Here is a 23,394-nt window from a genome sequence, read left to right as displayed (position 1 = left end):
AGACCTCTTCGCTTTGGAACTTTCCTCATCCCTCAGCTAAACCCATGACAGATTATATGTTCATATCATCCCTTAGACGTCATGATTAAAGCTACGACAATGGAATACTACCACTAGTGCTGTTAGAAAGGCTCTCAATTACCTTAACTAGTTCTCAGTGGACAAAGTACTAGTGTTTCTAATCTAGTACGTAATGTGGTAACATCAAGAGAAGAATACATATGGCGATTCCATTATTCAGAGGAAATAATCCGGGCAAGAAGTAGTAACAGAGCGTAGGATGCTAGTGCTTTATTTCTGGAATTGAGCAATCAAAAGTCACCAGGTCCTGTAGATGGAACATTGAAAGGAAGAAAAGTAAATGATGCTATCAAGAGGGACGGCATCTCTCAACGTTTGAGTTGCAGAAAGAAGCGGAAAGATGATGTTGAGTCTCGAAAAGTGAGGAAGGCTTATTTGAACTGGATAGTTGCTGAACAAAGTATCTTGGAGGAACCCACTTCAACAGTAAGACTTGAGTCTTAGAATGTTTCGTACTAGAAAAAAGAAAGGAAAAAGAGAAAGAAAAGGTAAAGAGAAAGACAAAGAGAAAGAAAAAGACAAAGAAAAAGACAAAGAAAAAGACAAAGAAAAAGACAACGAAAATGAGAAAGATAAAGACAAAGAAAAAGAAAAAGAGAGGGAGAGAAAGAGAGTAGTAGTATGCCTATAGCTGGCAGGCAACCGTCAGCAGCAGAGACGGCAGTTCAGTTGGGGGCCCATCCTACCAACCAACAAATTATATAGTATTACTGGAATAGTGTATTGTGAGGTCTTCGGAAATTACTACTTATATCAGTTGAGTGATCATCCCAGGACCAGAATATCTTATATATAGCACTACGAGATTTCGAGTTATGCTTGGCGTAAGCTGATAATATAAGTCATTCCTTTTATACTCCTCTATATGTGTAATAGCAAAACATAATGTCATACATAATAGGCAATGTTCAAGCCCAACAAGAATCAATATGAAAATAACCAACAGAAGACCACGGCTCAGCAGGCAGACTTACGACGGCAAGTCCGGGACAGGAACAGACACCCAGCCCCCTTCACCAGTCTCCTCCCTACGAGAAAGGACCTGTAGGTCCCATCTTCCGCAGTATCCATCGTAGTTAGCGATTCTTGTCACTTCCGAAAACGACCCCCCTCCGTCTGATTCATTCCCAACCCAGACCGTCTCTTGTACTTCCTCTCCAGGTATCTCCGCTCTCCGCGGATTATAAACCGGAAGGCCAAACGCACTGCTGGAAAGCCAATGGGCGACAGAATAAAGCCTCTCCACCCGACGAGTAATTCTGAGCCAGCTGAAAGAGCGAGGGTGGTAGGCTACACGAATGAACGGGTTCATGTAGATTCCTGAATCCTCCTCGTCCTCTCCTTCAGTATTCTTCTTTCCCGCAGAAGATGAAGAAGGCCAGCTTTGAATATCCGCGTGTATCAAACAACATTCAGACGACTCCCAGAAGAGATCCTCCTCGCCACGAAATTGCACAGGCACGCGGCGTCCGCGGTAATACGTTGCCTGATCCGTGTCTGCTGCTGATGAAATGCCCGGCTGGAAGAAACCAGCATCGAAGGCAACCATTCCTCCCCAACAGCTACGCACCCGGACTGCATCTGTCCCCTGCAGTACATCGGAGCGACTTTGGGCTTTACCCGCAGTCGTGAACCATGGAAAAAACGGGAGTCCCATGCCGTAGCCCTCGAGGTCGCGCGAGGCAAAGGTATCGTAGAACTTGAACGGGTTGATAAAGTCGACTGCACACGCGGCTCGATAGTCTGGGCGGCCGTCAAGGGTATGTGTCGAGAAAAGAAGCTGCAGGGCGTCCAAAGGATCGAAGTAGACGTCGTTCAGGAAGAGGAGGCGGTCGAACCGATGGTTCAGATCATCCAAGGGACGCAAAGCCCGGTTGCGGACCTCTGCCAGATAGGCCACGCGGCGCACGTGGCTGGATCCATCGGGTAGCGTGACGGTGGGAAAGCCCGTGAAGTCGAAATGTTTATCGTACACGATAGACTTGTTACAGGGAACTCGATCGCTCAGCGCTGACAGTGCCTGCTCGCCAGCTGCATCGCTGTCGTTTTCGTAGATGCTCAGGAAGACACGGTCCGGCCCGATCATGTCAATCAGATCCAGGAGACTCTGACCCCATGCGCCACCCGCCAGAGCTCCAGTCTTGTCATACAGGCTGACTGCGATGAATACGGTAGAGTTGTGTATGTTTCCTCGACCTGGGGTTGTGGAGCCTTGCACGGCTGATTGCAGGGCACGGTAGTGAGGAGGCAAGTGAGTATACGATGGAAACAATATAAACGTAGTGACGACCAGGCCGGACAGGACGCAAAACAGAAGGAAGACAATCCTACGGACTGTGAATGTAGCAGGAGAATAGCGCCGTCGTAATCGCCACTTCGCTGCTTGTGATGCCTGGAACAAAGTGGCTTTGAGACGGTCGACGCGGGAGCCTCGAGAACGAGTGGGATACCCATCTATCAAATCGGCCCTCTCCAGTTCAATCTCTTCGTCCTCTTCGAACGAGGTGCGAGCGACCGGCTCGTACAAGCCCCTCGTAAATCGTCCCATTATGTATGCAGCCACGAGAGTGTCAAACTCCGGAGCGGAAGGCTGATCGGGGAATCTGAAAGTCGGATTAGCCTACTTCATATTTCTTTTGGGCGCTTACTTTTAGGCTTACTTTGCAGAACAAACACTTTGCCTTTTCTTTTCTTAAATTCATGTGATCGCCGATCAGTAGATTCTATTTGGTCATTTTGAGCAACACAATTTACTAAGAAAATAGTGCTTATTTCAACAGTAATCTAAAATAAGCAAAGGTACCTACCAACTAGGGTTAGTCCAGCTGCTAGTATAGCTACTACGGCAGCCACTAGAGCGAGGCTGAGGGCAAGGCAGTGCTTTGTAGATTAGTATGTAATTGGAAAAATGAACATCTAGCCAGATTAATGTTGGTAGGGCATGTCCAGGATATTTGAGAAGAGTGATATAATAACAAGGAAGCTGGTTACTTTTCTTTCTCAGTGTAGCATTACATACTTGCGTATCATCCGAGCGAGCCACCCTGAATGTAGCAAAAGCTGTGTGGTCTGATTGGTGATGAATGTAGACTTAATTATACTGAACTGTAAGCCTCTAAGAAGTCAAAGTGGACCTTTCAACATAACGTTGCTAACATAGGTTCGTTTAACTCTTGAGGCGCCGTGATGTTCGCCGGGAATAGACCCGTCATTTTCTGGTGGGTCTGAACCCTACCCGACAATCTTCCGGCGTGTCTCGTGCCGCCACACATTGATTCTGACCAGTCCATTTTCCGACCCCTGACGAAGCTTATGCTGACGTGGGCTAGCTAACTATGTTGTTGACTCTGACAGCTGTGTTTATCAATAGGGGACAACGGCCAAATTTGTCTGCAGCATATTGAAGCACCGCAGCACCCAAGTGCTAGTCGGAATGGGACTGGTTGAGTAGGCAGCAGTCTCCGCTGAGACATTTCAACGCGCACTAGATAGTTAGCACTTCTTACCAGGGCCCTAGTACTCATTTGATCTAGTATCTTAAGGTTAGCGCTTGTTTCGTGGTCGCCAGCTTGAGATCAGTCGATCCAGAAAGTCCTTACGAATACGAACTAATGTCACTTTTTCAGGTATTTGCTATGATCAGTTGGCAGAAAGGCATAGGGTTTAGATTTTCCCCAACGATTTTTACCCCTCGACAACCCATGCAACCAATAGTGCTTAAGTAGGCCTCCTTCTTAGCAGATTCCCCTTAAAGGGAGCCTGCTCCATTTCAGTCACCTTGCTTAGGTCAAATCGCCATAAAAAAGATACCCGTCTATATCTTCTTTGAGAGGAGGCATTGAATGACCGCCTGCAGGATAATTTACAGCATCCCGAGAGTGACCTTATTCCGGAGACTCTGACAGTCCCCAGGTTTGGATGAACAAGGAGCGTAGCCATACGCAGTGTTCGCTAACCTACACAAGAGTGGATACAGATAATTACACCCCAGAGAATCTACGCGCCTTTCCACCATGCTATCATAAATACTAAGAACACTGGCCTTCAAGAGTAACGACCTTGGCTACAAATGGGAGAGGACGCTATAGCAGAAAAGGGACGAACTATATCACGACCAAAAACGGCAACACCAGCGGCCACTAATTCATTCGAGGTGTTTATCCCAACTTACACACCCTTTTTTTCGTGACGAGGTAGGTTGCCGGAATTCTTTACGTCGGCACTGCGACAGGAGTGTATATACTCACTGGGATTCCTACGTCACCAACCAGTGCTATACTATGACAGACTACGTGCTATACATTGGGGGCGTGCGCCAAAGACTGTCAAAACGGGGTCTCGTTCACGGACAGTCGATAACTGCGTATCTCCTCAAGTGGACTGGTGCTCCTACGTCAATGGCAAACGCTTTACACGTAGAATAAGTCATACTTCTATGCTATGATAAGACTCTCCACAAACCGGATGCTTACCGCTCTAAAAGCATTCTTGTCGACATGTTCCTGACTTCTCAGACCAAGAAAAGGACTTCCAGCGCAATCTGGTTGATTGGTGAGCCTGGAAGGATGGTAACTTTCAATCTCAGATACCATCTTCCCTGATTTTCTACGCCATTTCATACAAAACATCAGACAACTTCTAATATACCTTGTTCGGGAACCAGACCCCCTTACTAACTGTGCCACTCGAGCTATCTCCATGAGGTGCTTGATGCCTACTTTCACTGTTCAACCCTCGCGGGTGGAAGGCGATTCCCACCATTGGTTTCACAAGTGAAGTGTCCTCATGATCAGCATGAGGCATTTTTCATGAGATAACGAACTAAAATAGTCATGGAGTCAATACTATCATTGATATACTCGCTTAGCAGTACTCCTGTCTGATTCATAAACATGCCCAGACCTATTCCTACCTGAATCAGTAGCCTGCTTGCATGGACCTCCTTCAATACAACCCCATGGTTCCCCTACCGTGGCACGATAGACTTCCGCCCACACCATTGGATAAGACCGAAATTCCTCGAGCACAGGAGGGTCGGGTAAAACAAGAAAGTACATGGAATGATCCTCCGAACAAGAGTACGTTGTGCCCAGTCCTTTCGCATCTATGGGTACATTCAATACTGCCTGACCATGCAGATCGTAAGGGGCAGATCCGTTAAACGTCAAAAGATCAACGGCGGCTTTGCATTAACAGCAGTGCTACCGACGATCATTGGCTCGCGTGATTACTCCGGGGTGTCCTCGAGCATCATGCAATGATCCGGGAAAATCAGCATGCAGATCCCCGAGAATGGAATATTGCCGGTTAATGAACTAGTTATGACGCTTTCTTAGTCATGTATCAACATCTTATTACTAGGATATCAAACATACACTGCCATCACCCATCCCATCATCTATGTAGCCGAAAGAGGGTGACTTCGAAAAATGATACTACGCCGTCCCTGATGAAGACGAATTAATTACCATCGGCAAGGGAAGTTGTGGAGATACCCATCCCTGATTATCAGTGACACGGCTTTGCGTTCCTATTCAGTGGACGCTGGTCAATGCGAGGAACTTATCTGGGAAGCGAGAGGTTAATCTACGCTACTCTCGACGATCCCTACTTTGTGTTGTCGACTCTAGATTTTGGCGAGAGCCAACGTCGTATTCAAGCCCTCTGTACTAAAGGGGATATAGTATTGAGCCAACGACGTATTCAAGACCTCTGTACGAAAGGGGATATCGCATTGCGCCTTCCCTAGACACGGATCATTATTTATATGCAGACCTCCCTCTGCCTTTAGATAGGAATCCTCCATCCTCAACTCTTCAATTCCAAAGGACATTAGAAAGACACGACACTATATCTGCCTCTAATCTCCTGCTGCAGTCATGACTACCCAAACTCAAGAGAGGTTCTCTGCTGCCACCAAAGCCGATTACTTTCCCGTGCCACCTAGTGCTACCTATCATAATCCAACCGATGATGCTCTGACCGTTGATGGCATCTGCCACACACCCCGCTTTCACTGTCTGGCTGAACTTAAGCGAGTTCTCGCTAAGCATGCTGCATCTCCCAGTACACCTGCCATGCGTATTTGGCTCCATATGGCTCGGGCCATCCTCAACGAGCCGGTTGAGCAGGAAGAACATGTGTCGGCACCCGAAAAGGGCGATGATAGCTCCATTGCGAACTCATTTGGATGGTTCACCCCAGAGAACGCAACCGAGGTCATGACCGGTGATGACCATCCCTTACTCTCACTCCCAGCGGCTGTCTGTGCGCCTCTTTCGAGCATCCGGTCTGCGGGAATCTTCCATCCCACCTGGATGAAAGAGGCTCTGGGTATCATCATCTCACGAGCATCTGGAGCTTCGTTTGATCCCTGCGTCGCTGTCACTCGGTCCATAGACCCAGCCAGTAGGTTCAACCAAGTCAGCGCCATGACAGGACTGGGTAACCTCCGAGTCAGCAATCTGTCTACTGGAGGACTCAGCGGGCTCTTCTACATGGCCCTCACCAGCCCGGAAGCGATGACTGAAGAGGCTCGTGCTGTTTGCGCCTTCTACCATGGCCTGCCATATGCGGACGAGCTCAGTGTTTGCGATCAGGGAGGACAGTGGGCTCACCTCCCAAACCTAGCTGGTCCATTACTTGCAGCCGAAAAACTGTTAAGCGGACCTCGCCCAGACATTTTCGAGCGCGTACTGTTCAGCTACCATTGCTGCACGATGGACACCAAATCGCCGCCCTACTCGTCCATCCCCCCTATCTCGACCTTATTTCTCGCCAGGCTATACGACTCGACTCTTCCGTCGTTTCTTGACTGCATCAAAGCTCTAGATCCAATCTCTATCTTTGGGACCCGTGCTACTGCTTGGGGAACTGTTTTCTCAAACGACATCTTCGATTATGTGAATGACCAGAAGTCGGGCAGAGCACTTAACTTCTGCTGGGCCGTAGGCACTTGGGACGGGCCCATTATCTGTGCTCGAATGTTCCGTGGCTGTCTCCTTGCCAATGCTCGGATCGCTCGTGAAGCTCCTGGTCCCCTCTTCGCTATCTTGATCATGGAGTTCGTGTACCTCTACAGTGCACGGTATTGCTACTGGGTCATTTCGCAGGCGTGTGATACTGAGATTCCGTTGGATGACACTTACATCCCTTGCTCATTTGACGAGATTCCCTCGCCAGATACTCCGCCTGTCGGCGGATTCCGTGCGGCACTGCGAGCAGCCTTTGCCCAGTTGCTTCCTGATGGCTGTAACGGAGCATCCGATGTGTCTAGCACCACCGACGTCAAATGCAATCAGTCTCTTCCGCCATGGCAAGGCCTGGCTGCTGGAAAATGTGAATGGGGCAATCCACACAAGAACTTTGATGATCTAGCCATGGGCGCTACCTACGAGATCCTAGCTTGTCTTGACCGTGGTGTTTATGCATCTTCACGTGAATTGTACAACTCGCACCTTGCATGGCTCATCCGTCAGTACGACATCTTGGTGGAATGCGGCAGAGATAACTTGGCTGTCGGACGTTATTACGTCTCGCATCGGTTGAAGTAAGGGACCGTTGTGCATGCATTTGCAGGTACAAAACATGATTCATGATTTTTGTTCTTTGGTACTGTTCTACTGCTCAGTTGATGATGATTTGATGTTTCGCAAGTGTCACACCCAGAATGATGGCGGTGAGGGTTGCAGATGGACTATTATGAAATCAAATTGATATTATCGTAGCATATTTTCAGTCCGCTCTAGATGCATAAGATAAAGGTAGAATGCATTCGGTCACCTGGCTAGCTCATCTGCCTTGAATCCCGAATCAAACGCCGATGCTACATTCAGAACCGCTATGCATCTCACTGGTCTTCTGATGCAATCTTGTAGCCTTGATGGTACTCTGCATAGGCACCACAGTTATCTCCCGAGACCACTTGCATGGCATTCTGTGGGCCTCACCTTAGCCTGATTGGGGCATTGGGGCAGTCCCTTGTGGGTTTGTAGGCCTGAGCGGGCCTGTGCATCTTCCTGATCCTGCCTAGCCACCACTGCAGCTATCAAGTCATGGGGTGTGCTCGCCTCCGCTCCCTGTCTCCTTGCCGTCTTTCCGCTCCTCCCCCTGTTTCCCTGACACCCTTCCACTCCGCTCCCACCCTAGCAATCTGCTCTCCGTCCGCCGGGCACGGGATCTCCGCTAGTGAGTCTACGGTCTGTCCTCGAGTACTTGTCGACGACTAATCCCATCACATCAGGAGGGATAAAGTGTCGATTATGCTGCATTGGGATCTTCTGACTGTAATCTTGAAGAGCCCTTGTGATTTCCTGTTCTTGATAGTCACTGTTGGCAGGATGGTACGATAAGTTGAATACACAACTCATTTCATTGACCGAGACTTTACGATGGAGTGTCAGGAACGTTCCATGTCGAAGCTAATGATTAGATTTGGGTTATTAAAGCATCTCTTGGTACGTGATATAGATGTGGTATGTGACTTGGATGTTCCCCAATAATCAGTCTTCGTCTGCGTCTCCCGATGTTGCTGGACTAGATTCTCGAATATGGCTTATTGGCATGTACTGCATGGTCGCATTCTCAATGTCTATCGTATGATATGGAGGCGAATATTAAATACTTGCGTACAAGGGTAGGAAGACAGCTAAATGTGTTAGTATCTACTATCTTACGCCGCTGTATTTGGAGTCTGTTGAATCGAATCGGTAGATTGCTCATAGCATAACACATTAACTTTCGGAAGAATCCGTTATATAGCATCAATTAGACATACATCTTCATCGTCCCTCATGTCTCAAACAGAAGGATACACGTTCCCCCCTCTATCTCTATTTTGACTGCAAAATAATAATGCAGACTATTACCGACCAATCTTCTTCAGCTCCAACCACCGCAGAGGCGGAAACACCAGCATCGCCCAGGACACACCCACCCAGATACCCAGGTCCGCGCCGTCCGAGCCAACCATGCGGGCAATCGGGCCAACATACCAGATCTGGTCCATGCAGACGATCGCACCCGCCCATCCGATCAAGAACGCAGCCAGAGCAGCCAGGCCGAGGGGCAACCGGGACCGGTCCGCCCAGGCATCCCAGTCGAAACCACGGGTGCGGCGGAAGATGAGGTGTTCCTCCAAGGCGATGGTCAGATAGATGGTGACCCAGTAACCCATCAAGGCGAGGAAGTTCTCGAAGATATCGTAGAGGTGGTTCCGGCCACCCAGGGCGCACGCCGTGTAGATGATCACACCGACGCAGGAGAGGAACCATCGGGGCAGGCTGCCGAGGTGGCGACCCATGATCTGGAAGCCCAGGGTGGCAGAGTAGGTTCCAGGAATGTTGTTGGCGATCAGCCCCAGGGCGACGATAACGCCCAGGAACTTGCCGAATCCGCCGAGGCCGTCATAGCCGGCGATGATGAGAGCTCCCGCAGAGGTATCGTAGGCCTCCGCCCAGGATGGGTTGGTGAGCGTGCCACTTGCGAGGCCGACGCCCATGAGGTTCGCAAAAGAGAGGGCCAGGCCGAGACCGAAGAACGTGAGGGTGAACGTCTTCCATTTCGAGGTGGTGGGCGGAAAGTAAACGAAGAAATCGGCGCCAGCAGGGGCCCAGGCCACCGAACTGGACAGACAGAGCGAGAAGAAGGTGAGCCGGTTGGCGTTGATGGTCTGGGTGTCGCCGGTGGAGGAGATGTTGGTGTCGAATTTCGGGCCGGCACTGCCGACCAGGACGAAGATGGCGATGAGTTGAGGCACCCAGGCCCATCGCTCGTACACGTGGAAGGGCGCCATACCAAACACCACGACAATCCACGTGATGACGGCGATGATGATGATTCCCACCACCACCGTCAACCCGCCATCAGCCACCGCGGACAGCACCTGGCCACCCACGAGGCAGTCGATCATTCCATAACCCAACATGATGATGATGTTCAGCAGACAAGCGATCTTACTCGGGTAGTAACCCATGAAATATCTCGCGACGACCTATCAATTCTGTGGTTAGTACTCTGATCTTCCACAGCGTGTGACCCGGACGTGGCTTACCATTGTTCGATTACCACTCTGCGGTCCAAAGGTTCCCATATACGCCACACCGGCCGCACCCAGAAAAGCACCGAATACCGCACAAAGCGCCGAGTCCACGAAACTCAGAGAATAGTCCAGTGGCCCATACATTCCGATGGCGATGTTGTTGGCGGTGATGCTGGTACTGAACCAGAGCAGGGCCATTTGCATGTAACTGGACGCGGAGATATCGTGGCGCTCGGACTCCGGAACACGTTCGATACCGCGGCTTTCGAGGAATTTGATGGATTGGATGCGAGCGTTGAACCTCGTCCAGGCATTCCCTGACGAAGGGAAAGAGGCCATTTCTTTCCCAGCTTCCGAGGGAGACGATACCGATTCTACGGCCGGAGTGGCGCGAGGGCCTTTCTCCTCGTCGCGCATGGGATCAGCCATGCCGGATATAGTGATAGCAGGGTCTGCGAACTGGCGCAGGAGGGGTATCTCAGGAAGAGGGAAAAAAAAAGGTTGAGCCCGCAAGTTTCAAAGAGCGAAACGCAGCCGTTGAAGAGAATCTACGCGGATTTAATGCAAGCTCCGCGGCATGGCGGGAAAGAAAATTCACGGTCGGATGGGGGATCCAGAGGAGTTTTGCCCCCGTCGCAGTTGGCACTAGAGCAGGGACTAAGCTAAGGTAGAGTTGGATCCGGCGAAGATGGGATGTTGTTGGCGGAGAACAACTCCTCGTGCTCATCTGCAGGCTACTCGGGCTTCGCCGTTTTGATTTTTATTATTTGGGAAATTTTACAACTTTTTTCCTCATGGTTTTGGCCACAAAGAGTCAGTCATCCACCAATGACAGGACCCGCGCGGCAGCATCCTTGCTTGGCTCGAGCACCCGCAGTGCTTAGCGGTTCAAGCAACGAGATTAATTCATTTCCTCTGACCACTCCGTACTACTCTCCGATCTAGTCACTCCCTATCTAATGCGTATTGTGATTAGGTTGGGGTTCCCTGGGTCATGATCCTCGCCATGGATGAACCAGAAAGGGTCTGAACATGGGTCGTGAAGATTATGCCGCGATTGTTACCTTGATCTGGAAGGCTTATCTCCTTCATTGTCCGTGGCTTTCCCTTTCCAGTTCTCCCGGTGCCTCTTCTGATTTGCAGTTGATGACATGACTCCCACTAAGCTTTCTTGGGGTTAGCCAAATGCCCTTTTTGGGGGACTAATATTCTGCCGGATCCCTCCACCGCCCAGGGGCAATTCCTCTACGGAGAAGTTAGTTAAGGACATGGGCTGATGGATTCCAGCTAGTTCTAGTCTAGGCTCCAGCATCTTCGGCTGCGAAGGCGTTTCAGCTATCTACCTCTGGTGCAAGCTGTATATTAATGCCTTGATTAAGCGGAACTGTTATTGCCAGGACTCGATATTAACTGGCTCCGAGGCAGTCTTGACTATGTCCCCAAGCAGTGCATGGCCCGTCCTTATCACGATCCAAGTGGAGCACGTGCCCCGCTTGGCCAGGCGGAAGGTCTAGCCGCCATTCCGTCTTTCTTTCGAGACCGTCGACTGACTACTGAGAAAGAGAGTCTGAGTCTACCTGGTCCGTTCCTCTCCATGATCCAGCTCCCCACGCCTCTAGCCTGGGTCTCAACACGGTAGCACGGTACCGTTTACGCAGTAGTCTAGCCTAGCTCATCAGTCGACCCTCAAACTTCTAGCCTTTCATCCTCCTTCGTGGCTGCATTACGAACTTGATTTCCGCAAGACAATGTATACGAATACGCCGTAGCTGGGCAGCTACTCTAGACTCAGGAACACTTTTCGGAGATAAGCTACGGATTCCATCATAAAAGCGTAGTCATTGAGTCACGGAGCTGCACTATGAACTACCCTCCGTTGGAAGGCCGAAGAAAAGCCTAACCAGGCCAAAGTCTCCTCCGTCTTCCGAAGCTCCGCGATGGTCTACGAACGGCACTAAATCTATTCCTCCACCCTGAGACCAGCTGGAATCCTGCACCGGTAGTCGTTGAGAGTGGAGGATGGCCACGCATTTAATTTATGACTCGGCAAATCCGCTATCACAGACAGGCCTTCGATTTGCCATCTACCTCATAGCAAAGAAAAGAGAGCAGGAAACACAATTGTACGTGGCAAGCTGGCCTACTGGTGCATTCTGTTGCATCTGACTGGCCATCACAGTGGGTGCACTCTACGTAGCCGAAGCTTAGTCGGAGAACCCCGTTCATCTCCTGATGAGGTTCCATTCCACGTTGTAAGTCGAAACGCAAAACCCGCTTTTCCAAGCGCCGGAGAATTTCCGAATCGATGGGTGTTCACCCAGCCTTGTGGCTGGCGCTATTCGAGACATGAGCAAGGACCTCACGACTAGTATAGAGTGTGCTTTCCATCTTTGGGAAACAATATGTGTGTAGTGTACAATTGAGTCTAGTAGTTATCTATCTTACCTCGTGTTCCGGGTCCTTCGGCTGTGACAAATAGACTTTGTGCAGAATTTTCTAGTTTATGCATGGCTTTGCAAAGTCTAAGCAAGGATTCGAATCCTGCAAATAAATGAAAATTATTCAGCGTTGTTGTTGATGGCGCGTTATGCCCCATAACTAAAAACCACTCGGCCGTCCCAATTTACCCCTCGTGCCGCCACTCAAGGGTGAAGAGGCCACATGAACCAGAGGAAGGAGAAAAGCTACTAGTAGTTAACTCCTACCCGATCAATATTCCAATCCATAGCCCTAATTAGCTGAAAGCTAAGTTTGGTACTGAATAGATTGCTAAGTTCTAGAAGTTCATAAACAGCCAACCCCGTACGTTTAGATTCAAAACACAGTTCCCTTGCGACCATGACCCTGCTGTTTCTTGTTGCGCTCCCATAGAAAACTCATCATGGCCAATGATGGTGGCGGCAGTCCGCATGATCTGGTCGTACAGACCTGGATCATGTACAGCATCGCGATTCTGCTGTTCCTGGTGAGATTGTATGTACTGCCCTTGGTTGTCCATAGATGGTCGATGCGTCGGGGGCAATGTCAGTAACAATAATACAGGTTTGCCCGCTACAAGCGACTGGGATTTAGGCTCCAAGTCGAAGATTATCTCATGGTGGTCGCTGTGGTAGGTTGCGTGCAGTGCACGATGTCATACAACTAGCGATGCGCTAACACACTGTGTTTGTGGTCGCAGGGATTCTATACGGCATTCGCAGTTACCAATATCCAGATCATCGAAGGAGGAGGTAGTAATCTGTATGATCCTCCGAGTTTGTACTACACCTTTTCAAAATCCGAGATTGCGGCAAGGGTCAGAGGTTCCAAGATCGAGTTCGCCTCAGAGAATGTATGTTTGCTCCTCACTCATAGATGATATGGCCTAACCGATGTTCATACAGTGCCAGCTCTGCACCATCTATTCCCTCAAGGCTTGTATGCTGTTGGTGCACTTCCGACTGACGTAGGTGCACTCTGAAAACCAACACTAAGCCTCTGCTGACGAGCATCTACTAGGTCGAACTTATGGCAGCACCGCCTGGTCAAAATCATCGCGGGATACACCCTGGTCGGCTGGATCACCACGGAGCTGGTGCTATTCCTGAACTGTCGCCCCCTGTCCGGATATTGGACCCTCCCGCCACCGCATAAAGAATGCAGCACCTACTTCCGCTACGAAGTGGTGCAATGCGTCTTCAACATCAGTTCGGATATTTTCATTCTCTGCGTGATCCTGCCCATGTTCATCCGCGCCAAAATGCCTTGGAAGACCAAGTTACCCGTGATTGTGGTCTTCTCCATGGGTATCGTGGTGGTATGTTTTCCTGCCTAATCCAGCTTTGGCCCCCAGACTATTTGCTAACTTGCATGGTTTCGGCCCCCTCAGATCGTTTGTGCCATTATTTCCAAATACTTCACGTTCCACGATATCTACGACGATAGCTACCAGTTCTGGTACCTGCGAGAGGCGTCGATCGGCATGTACGTGACGAACTTGCCGTTCGTTTGGAGCCTTGCGCGATCGACACTCACGTTCCTGCGAACGAGCCAATACACCAACAAAGGCCGATACAACGAAGCTCAGTATGGAACCGACCAGGCTTCGCATGCCCGGTGGAAATCCGGGGTGGGCAATTCGCGGTCGACTCGCAACATGCCGACCATTTACGATACGCGGACTGGACGCGCGGACGGCATTACTCGCACGGAAAGCGAAGAGAATATTATTGAATTGGGTGGGGTGGGGGGACATGTCACCAACAAGTCGACTGCATCGACTGGGAGCGACAATACCGATTGGGCGCAGGCGCATGGACAGGATGATTTCATTATCAGGAAGACAACCGAGATTGTCATTCAGAAGAACTGATCAGGTCATGATCTTCCCCCATGGATCGTCTTCATAGAGTCGCTTTGACCTTGAGTTCCTCCTTCTTCTCCTGGTCGCGGAGACATGACCCCTGAACAAACCCCCTGCTTTTCTCGATGCAGGGTTTGAACCCCTTCAGGCTCCAGCGATCGCGAAGAGTTCGTGCGGCGCAATTGCCCACCATCTCACTGTATCTGAACCACAGTGACGTCTCCCATCACCACTGGGGCTCCGATCATCCAAACACCACGCGGGGGGGCCGTATCCACGTTTCATTGAATGTCTCCGATCCCTTTGAGCAAGTGAACGGCAGATCAGTTCCACCGTCACCGCTACCCGTCCAGCCACAGCCGTCGGATTTAGGTAATCAACTACACTACGGTGTCCACCGTCCCCCATCAGGGACGGTAGTACACGTAATGTATGAACTAGAGCTGCCTGTTAGGAAAGGACCTTCAGGCACGGAGCCGAGGCAGGCTCACACACATCCCCGGCCGAGCCCGGGGATGTGAACTTTAGCAATCGGCCGGCCACGAGGATTTGGTCGGTGCTGCGGCTACCCCCTCAATTTCCCTCATTTCCCTCCCTTTCTTTCCGATGCGGGAGAAAGAGACGAACATCTTCATGTATAATTTCCCTATGTTTCTTGTATATAGATATAGATTTGATGACCCTACAATATTATACTTAATGATGTGTGAATGACCGAGGCTGTGCATGTCCCCCTGAAAGAAATGGAATGTGCACTGGCGCAGCTGAAAGTTTCCAGTCTGCCAAGCCGGAGCGGGTCGTAGTTCGGGTCGGCTACAGAGCCACTCTTGACACCACTTGGCAAAGACAGTTCCCAAGGAACCTTGGCGATGCGCTGAAAAGGCTTATTTTGATTCCAAATATGGCATGACCTTACTCAGTTTAAGTTTTAACAGACATCGCGGAACATCACAACGGCAGATAGATACATAGTATCAATTAGTCTTTCAGCTTCCAAGGTACTTAGCAGTCAGTCTACTCCGGAGTTGAACCGGTGAAACATAAAAAGCTAATTAGTTAGCTAGTTGGTTGTTGGTTAGTGCGTATTTAGTTAGTAGATTGTTTGGTTTGCTGCACAAAACACAAACCACGCACACGGGTTGCACTAATATAAAACTGGTCGGCTTGACCCGATGATAACTAACTTTTTTTTTTCCTTTTCTTTTCTTTTCTACAAACTTTATAATAGTCAGTTCAGGCTATTGCTGCGCTGTAAACTGTACCACTATCTGATTTCATTATGAACTCGGTCATTGGTCCGTAGGACTCAGTACTAGTCAATCACAAGGCTACATGCTGTTTATTTTCAGGTGGTGTGGTAGTGGGATAGTGGGATAAATGAATGCAACCCAGTAAGACAAAAGACAACTCTATGACAAATTCCCAGAGCAGTAGAAAGTTTTTTTAATCCCTGGTAGTGGTAGGAAGAGTAGTGAACTTAGTTCCTAGTACCCGAACACGACACGAACTACTAAGTAATGTTAGGTAGACCCTACTACTGCAGGGGAACTAAATACCTCGGTAGTCGGTATATTATCCTTGCGAAATATTATCTTCTTGGCTAATGGCTTATTTCTTGCACGGCACTTAAGCGAAGGCGAACTGCGACAGGGGTGTGGTGATAGTGGTGAGATTTTAGATCGGTCGGTAAATGGTAGATTTGCTGGCTAGTGCAGTGGGTGGTAATATAGAAGATTGGAAGGAATTGAACTACTTGGCGGGCGAGCTTAGCGGTCAAGACGATAGTAGTGGCTTGGTACTTGGTATCTAGACTCTAGAGGTGATGGTGTGTGGTATTTGAGGATGGGTTGCGTTGGGTTGGTTTGGGTTTAGTGTGGTTGTTAGTTAGTTTAGTAGTAGTCGTGGTTTGGTGCTGCCTATGTGTGTGCGGTTAGTTTGTTGTTTGTTGTTCAGACACGGATGGGACGGCATTGTTATGGTTACCTGCTTTATGGGGATATATACATGATTTTATTTAAAGATGTAGTTAAGTTAGATGCTGAGATTCTATTAGAAGATTTTATTGTGACTGGAGATGCTAGGTCTTCATCGGAGGGCGACTTGACTGGTCACCAACTTCTGCTCGTGCGGTCAGGAGACAAAATTTAGATGCAAGATGAATATATATAACTGATCTCTACTTCTAGGATATATTTTATATCCTTTGGTCGAATTTTGGTCTTCAATTCGCCCATGTCCTTCTAGTCTTGTACACGGATCGGTATTGACAGATAAGAGTGTATCTGCCTATGAATCCTATCTTGATACTAAAATGGTGGACAAATGAGCGGATTCATATTACGCATGTCTCCAGTTACTACATAGAGCTTCTATGACTCCATTCTACTATGAAGTCTCAATATGGTTGCTGTGGTTGGGTCGAGTATATCCCCTGGTCTGACAAGAATATATTACCCGAGCTGAGATAGTACCAATCGTGGCTACAATGGCAAACGCCATCGTTCAGTATGCACTGTACCTCTATAATGTGACCACAAGCATGCATCGAATCATGAAGAATCAAATAACATTTCAATCTTAACGAAAACTAAACTATCCCGCTGTTCATAATCGTACCGCACCACTGCAACTACGAAAACCGATCCTCCGTCCGTCCTAGATATCGACTACGGATCGCCTGGCTGATTGTGCTCATGCGACTGGCCATTCCGCCGTGCTGGATGTTGCTCAAGAGTGCTTCCTCGAGTGCCGACTGCGTGACGCTCGCATCTAAGCGAAGTGTTAGTATGCATTCATAGAGACAGCAGACAATCTCACCATCTAGGTCACTGAAGCTGCTCCCCATACTCGGCGTCCCATCGCTCGCCTCTCTCCTCAACGCCATCGACTGTCGTGGACTAAAGTGGGCCAGTTCCCCGGTCCTCCTGGGACTCAAGGGTCCTCCGCTTTGATTCAACCGTCGGCGTCTGTCGGATTGTGGATGTGCAACCGGGATTCCGGAACTAGCAGAGCTTGCGGAAGATTCAGTCGTGACTGAGGTTCGGGATATCGTCTGCGCTGAAGGACGTCGGTGTGACTCAGAAGCATCCTCAGCGTCCATCCTCAACGTAGCGTTGAGATCCTGCCTAGACGCTTCGTGGGACCTCCTTTCTGGCTCTGGCAGGAAAGCAGGGGACTCGTCCTCATCCTCGTCGTCGTACCTCAGGCTGGCCCTATGCGTGGAGAATTTGCCGAATGGGGGCTTGAATCTCAGACCACGACGACTGCCAAACCCGTTGTCGTCGTCGGATTCAGACTCGGATGAACTAGAAGTTGTGTCATCCTCAAGAGGGGGGGATTTCGGAGCCGAAGGCGCTGCAGCTTGCTCCCGTTTGCCGGCAGATGGTCGGCCAGCATAGCTTTCTCGTCTTGGCTCTGCAACTGGAGTATCGTTACGGACTGGTTCACGCGCAGTTTTGACTTGATTGACGGTGGTTGTTGAGCTGGTGCGTCGAGGAATGGGAGCTGAACAGTCGGTACGATTAGTACAAGATACAGGCACAGGCCGGATAGACTTGCCACGCTGTGGAAGAGTATCTTTCTGCTGCGATAATAGGCGTGACGGAGCTCGAGGGCCTTTGGGTTGTCAGAAGACTCAAAGGCATTATCGGAGAGCACTCACCTGCATTGGTGACACCCTTTGTCTGTTGACCCAGCGCCGTGCTACCCGACACCGAACCAGGAGCAGGAGATGTAGAATTCGACTGTGTGGTGGGTACTCGGCTCATCTGCGCACGTACCTGTGACAGCTGTCGGTCGTAGAGCCATGCTGCCTGTTGAAGAAGAAACTGCAGTGTCACATCGAAGTGATCTGCCCTGCAGAGTTGATCAGTGATGATTCAATGCTCGATATGGCCTACCATACAGTGCTTTCCCTGTGATACTGTCAGCTTGTGTGGACGTCATCAAGATCATCAGGCACATCATTACAGTCTAAATCATCTCCCTTGGAAGGGCGCGAGAGAATATTCCAAAGAGCCTGGTCTTTGGCAGCGTTCCATTCCACCTGTCTGGTCAGTACAATGGAGATCAGTTGACTAGCGGCACTTACCGGAGGAGGATCCACAAAGTCCCCCCTGGGGAAGGGAAGGCGAATAAACACGGTGAACTTGGTGTCGCCAGACTGATTGAAGGAAGTCATTGCGCTGGCTCGTATGTGTGTACGTGAAACTACTTAGATTATCCAGACGGTACACATCAACCATTAAAGGAATAAACGGAGCTTTGCTGTTACGTAGGAGCTTGATAGTTGAGGGCGGGTTGGATGTGATGAATGCGGAGGATTAACGAGGTGTCACGCCTCCACCGTCGGGTCGGTGCGTCGCGATAACAGTTCAGCTATCCAGACTGCGGTATAGCCTGGGTATCGCTATTTCCACCCTAATGCCACAGCTCTATCAGCTACTCACGTGACAGTCGATCACGAGGTTGTCTTTCCTATTTGGGGTGAGACAGCCTTATCGATAACTTGCCTACCAGACTCTCATATTGGCCTAATACATCAGGCCTCTCTATCGTCTCTTATCTCCGTGAAACAGACGACCTATAAATTCAACAGACAGATTATTCTAGCAATATTAATCTCAAGTCTATAACTTAACCTGAATATAAATAATTATCATTTATTTCAAATAACCTTGGAAGAAATTGAATATATCAATTCGTCAAAGAAGAATCTATAACCAATAAAATCTCTACCAAATCTTTGGAAGCAGATATCTTGAAAATTTTAGGGATATCACTGCTTTACGGCGATCGATTACGAGCCTTGAAGGGACTTTTTGGAAACTCTTCGAGTTTTCCCAAGGCGTTTAGCTACAAAGCTTCTTACTTCCTCGTTGCTAGTCAATAATGTCACTGATTGCTTTTCTGAACTCGGGGCCCCGGACAATAAGATTAATCCCGGGAGAGGAACGGATATGATGAGCAGACTCGGTCTTCGGGCCTTCAATGGCCTAAAACGCACAGAAGTGCATAGAATCATCCATGGTCTTGAGAGGTATAGATCATCTTTCACCTTGTCTTTACAGATTGACCAACGTAGGTGTCTCAGCTAAAATCATCGAAATGCTTTGCTTATTTCTTCTCAGGGCTCTTCTAGCCGGTGTGACTTGGAGTGCATACCTGATTCACCAGGGTTTGGCACTTGATAGGTTGCAGATTGCCGCTGGCGCTGAGTTTGACTCATATATGGAAACATGAGGATGAATATCTCCGGGTACCCAAATAGAGCTCCTGCATCAGATCACAGAATGGGCCATGTCACCACAAGGTAAATGCACATACTGGCTAAATGGCATGGCTGGAATGAGGAAATCGACTATCTCCCGAACAGTGACGGACTCTTGAAAAAGGCCAAGCTCTTAGGAGCAAGCTTCTTCTTTAAGAGGAGCGAGAGAAGTCGAGATAGTGCTACAAAGCTCTTTTTAACAATTGCAAGACAGCACGTGATTAGCTTTCCTCAACCCAATCCAGGTATCCAAAAAGGCTATCAGCGATAACCCCAACTTTGCAGGAAAGTTATTGAAGAAGCAATTACAAGTGGCTTCTCTGACCACTTCTTGACTTAGAACAATCGACTTGACAGTTACCGACCACTGACATAGGATTGATGCCTTAGACAATGTGAAGTTGATATGACATATGGGCTATTCTCCAACTACGGCTGCAGCTATGGGGATCATGTGCCTGGCAGAACGTATCTACCTGCACTCAATCTAGTATTCGGCGACCAAAGCGGAAACTAGATACATTAGTTGATTCAGGAGTTTCGAGAACTCCTCGGTATAACTGTAGAGCTTGAAAGCCCGATCCCCGTCTGCTCACTTCCAACACTCAGCGGTCTCGCAGAGAACTTTGTCAACCGCAGGCTGAACTCGCTGCATTCGGTCATCCGTCTACCTAAAATGAAAGGAATCTTGCTGTGTCCTTTCTACCTCTCATTCCGAGACTCCTTTAAGTATGGACAAAACTGGCCACAAAATGCATTTCTGTTTGCTACAAGTCAAAACGAAACATTTGCGGACTCACAAGTGATGGCACCCTGCGCTCGGAGACTGACCCCCAGATTGGTAGCAACTCTTTCCTTCATAATGCAATACTGCTGTCGCTTTTAGGCACAACATCTGACGCTAAGCCAAGACAGAAATTCCCCGATACAGAATGCATTTGCTTATGCAGAAGTATCTCTTACAGTGGATGGCAGCAATGAGTGTCTTACGTCTTATATCTGAGACTGTGGCAATTGTAATCTATTGCAATCCATAATACTTGTGAGTTCCTGTTCATATCCTATCTGACATCCATATTGGTTGATATAGGACGAAGAAGGTAAATAACGGAATTCTTGAAAGATACGAAGCGCTTTGTTTTTATACCCGACAAATAGCTAATAATGCCTCCCTCCCAGCTCCGACTTCATTGCTCAGAACTCGAGTTTGCGTCCTGGAAGTCAATTATTCGCAGGAAATGTAAACGCGAAGCTCTGGGATACATGCTCATGCTTCCAGATGTCGAAGATGCTTGTATCTAATTTTGATCATTATACAGTATAGCTCTGGAATCATATTACAAATGGTATAAAACAAGATTCTGAAGGCTATTTAGGCTCTATTTATTGGTGATGTTCTCACCCAATAGCCAGCTATTCATATTTAACTTCATTAATCAGACTGTTCAGCTCTAAGAGCTCTCTACTGGCAATCTATATCAAGTTTCAATCCTTAATTTGGTTGGTTCCAAGCAATTGTCTTCTTACTTAACCGCCAGATGCTTAATTCGATTCTTGCAGGTGTACTATTGTACAAAATTGAGGATTACATATATCAGCTCCAGTATTTGTCAATGTTCCCAGACAGCCAGCTGCTTGTATCCAATTTCAATACCTATAGTATACAATTCTGGGATGTTACAACTGGTATATTTCAGTACACTATAGAAAGCCATTTTAACCTAGTTCACTCAGTGATATTCTCCCACGACAGCCGACTACTGACATCCGGCTCTAGCAACCAGACTGCAATATTGGGATTATATTACGGGTACCTTGAAGCAAATATGGAGGTCTTTTGGGAGAGTCACAGATTTGGCATCTTCTGGCGATTAAGACTCGACACCAATCCTGGATGCCTTACTATTCAAGACTGTAACTCTAGTAAGCTAGTGTTTCATGACGTTTTATGGTTGGGAAAGAATCGCAGAGTATAACTGGTGACACCATTTTTGGGAAGTACTGTAGAGAGTTGAGTCTGATCTCTTAGCCTTTGGCTTATAATCTTAAGAAACCCCTAGCATCCTTTTCGCTAATGCATGGCCCACTATGACCATGGACAGTGCAGAAAGTATAAATGTATTTCTGTACGTCACTACTTGCCTCAAACCCCCTTCTATTGTAAAACAAAAAGGAAAGAAAAAAAAAAAAAAAAGAAAGGAAAAGAAAAGAAAGAAAGTTCCTTTTGGGAACAGCGCACTTGCCAATAAGTATACAATATGGGGTTTTAATTATTGAACACAATAAATTTTGGTAATACTGAAAATATCACGCGTAAATTGAGCTTTTCATGTGCTGTGTTCTTGAAAACGATAAGTGAATATCTGCAGACACTAAGTAAGTGCTGCAAAACAAGAGTTCTCTGCAAAAGAATGTTAAACGACTTCATAGACCCTGTTCAAGAATAATCCTTGCGCCTATTAGCATATCCCCCTCTGAGTCTACCGGTCTCTGCCCTTCGACATGATGTAGAAGTAGCATGTGCAGCTTCTTCAGGATATAGTTCCATCCGGACTCATAAGGGACTTGCTAACTGCCCGCGGAAGTAAAGTAGATGCCTCAATTACGGGGATGTTGCGTTGCTGCACTTCCCTTTACTGTTATTGCTATATTGAGATATGTGTTATGATGGTGTACTTATATATATCACTTTACTATGTGTCTCATATCTTTTTCAATTAGTTATCTTGTTCTTGACGAGCCAGTGAGTATAGAGATACTCAATTAATACCAATATTCTAGGATTCGTTATGCACTACTCCCTAATCGTGATGCGGAACTCCTATACATCTGTAGAATCCGTAGAATCCCGCGGGTGCCAGTTACGTGCACATACTTGTATATATATATTACTAAATGCGTAAAATTCGACGGAACAGTAAGTCACGGAAAAACTCGAAACTTGATATACATATATGCTGTCTGGAAATAGTATATGTATAACGCGGCTTGACTACGGAAAATAATAATATAATTCTACTGTTTGCTTTGGCATTATTACTAAATAATGAAGTCTAAATTAACTTTTTAGTCCTCTGATATAGGCAATTTTGTATGGGAAGAGGTCAAGAATATTGCTATTTCCTCGTAGTTAATCAAGAGTAAATAAAATTTTGTATAGCGTAGCAATGTAAACACCGTGGCCACTTGCTTGTAGTGGGGATCCCCTATATCAGTGGTTTACTACTGTAGCCCGGGTGGCTGTGAAAATCAGACATCCCACATTGACCTAACAAGCTTATATGTGATGGGTTTTTTGTGAGTCTGTTGAGTCGAAATTTTAGTCTTCTACCGGATAGCCTAGCGGCATTCCCTTCCGGAGGATTCACTCTTAAAATCGCGCTAGGGGCAGGTTCTGACAGTGGCCCCATATTGGACCCTCAAATACGAAGTCATTGTTGACGATCGCTCACTAAATCCACTGAGTGGAGCCAGCTCCGTGGGATTCTCATCCAGTCAAAGGAGGGTGGGCTAGTAACCGTTGGAAACTGCGCCTGTATAGGTACGAGGCTCCTAGTAGAATCTACTCATATGTTTCTGTAGTCACTTAAGCTGGTTCCGGGAGATTTGTAGCGGTGCTCTAAGAGCGGGCTGAGCTCCCAAGAGTCGTGTAGCCTTTCTATC

At 48.1% G+C, this 23,394-nt stretch overlaps 5 protein-coding genes across 5 annotated transcripts; 2 read left to right on the top strand and 3 right to left on the bottom strand.

Moving 5' to 3' along the window:
- Window positions 1–902: 902 nt before the first annotated feature.
- On the bottom strand, window positions 903–2,715 carry ASPBRDRAFT_37844 (glycosyltransferase family 69 protein). Its single transcript, XM_067623810.1, has one exon. The coding sequence runs from the start codon at window positions 2,627–2,629 to the stop codon at window positions 1,052–1,054; it is 1,578 nt and encodes a 525-aa protein (XP_067482790.1). The 5' UTR covers window positions 2,630–2,715; the 3' UTR covers window positions 903–1,051.
- Window positions 2,716–5,960: 3,245 nt separating this feature from the next.
- On the top strand, window positions 5,961–7,634 carry ASPBRDRAFT_51284 (uncharacterized protein; the record flags this gene model as incomplete). The annotated part of the gene is made up of 1 exon (XM_067626698.1): window positions 5,961–7,634. The coding sequence occupies one exon, from the start codon at window positions 5,961–5,963 to the stop codon at window positions 7,632–7,634; it is 1,674 nt and encodes a 557-aa protein (XP_067482789.1).
- A 1,310-nt stretch (window positions 7,635–8,944) lies between these two features.
- On the bottom strand, window positions 8,945–10,549 carry ASPBRDRAFT_117469 (uncharacterized protein; the record flags this gene model as incomplete). The annotated part of the gene is made up of 2 exons (XM_067617097.1): window positions 8,945–10,072; window positions 10,133–10,549. 2 exons carry the CDS (start codon window positions 10,547–10,549, stop codon window positions 8,945–8,947), a joined length of 1,545 nt encoding a protein of 514 aa, XP_067482788.1.
- A 2,452-nt stretch (window positions 10,550–13,001) lies between these two features.
- Window positions 13,002–14,471, top strand: ASPBRDRAFT_191766 (uncharacterized protein; the record flags this gene model as incomplete). Its single annotated transcript, XM_067620403.1, has 6 exons — window positions 13,002–13,093; window positions 13,163–13,229; window positions 13,299–13,451; window positions 13,504–13,565; window positions 13,619–13,916; window positions 13,989–14,471. 6 exons carry the CDS (start codon window positions 13,002–13,004, stop codon window positions 14,469–14,471), a joined length of 1,155 nt encoding a protein of 384 aa, XP_067482787.1.
- A 2,586-nt stretch (window positions 14,472–17,057) lies between these two features.
- On the bottom strand, window positions 17,058–18,755 carry ASPBRDRAFT_37840 (multidomain presynaptic cytomatrix related protein). Its single transcript, XM_067623809.1, has 7 exons — window positions 18,553–18,755; window positions 18,432–18,507; window positions 18,367–18,376; window positions 18,124–18,317; window positions 18,021–18,077; window positions 17,280–17,966; window positions 17,058–17,231 (listed from the first exon to the last, which is right to left on the bottom strand). The coding sequence occupies exons 1-7, from the start codon at window positions 18,640–18,642 to the stop codon at window positions 17,092–17,094; spliced, it is 1,254 nt and encodes a 417-aa protein (XP_067482786.1). The 5' UTR covers window positions 18,643–18,755; the 3' UTR covers window positions 17,058–17,091.
- Window positions 18,756–23,394: the final 4,639 nt, after the last annotated feature.

This window comes from Aspergillus brasiliensis (assembly GCF_001889945.1).
Source record: "Aspergillus brasiliensis CBS 101740 unplaced genomic scaffold ASPBRscaffold_2, whole genome shotgun sequence".
NCBI classification, from domain to species: domain Eukaryota; kingdom Fungi; phylum Ascomycota; class Eurotiomycetes; order Eurotiales; family Aspergillaceae; genus Aspergillus; species Aspergillus brasiliensis.
This window is presented reverse-complemented; position numbering and strand designations above follow the sequence as displayed.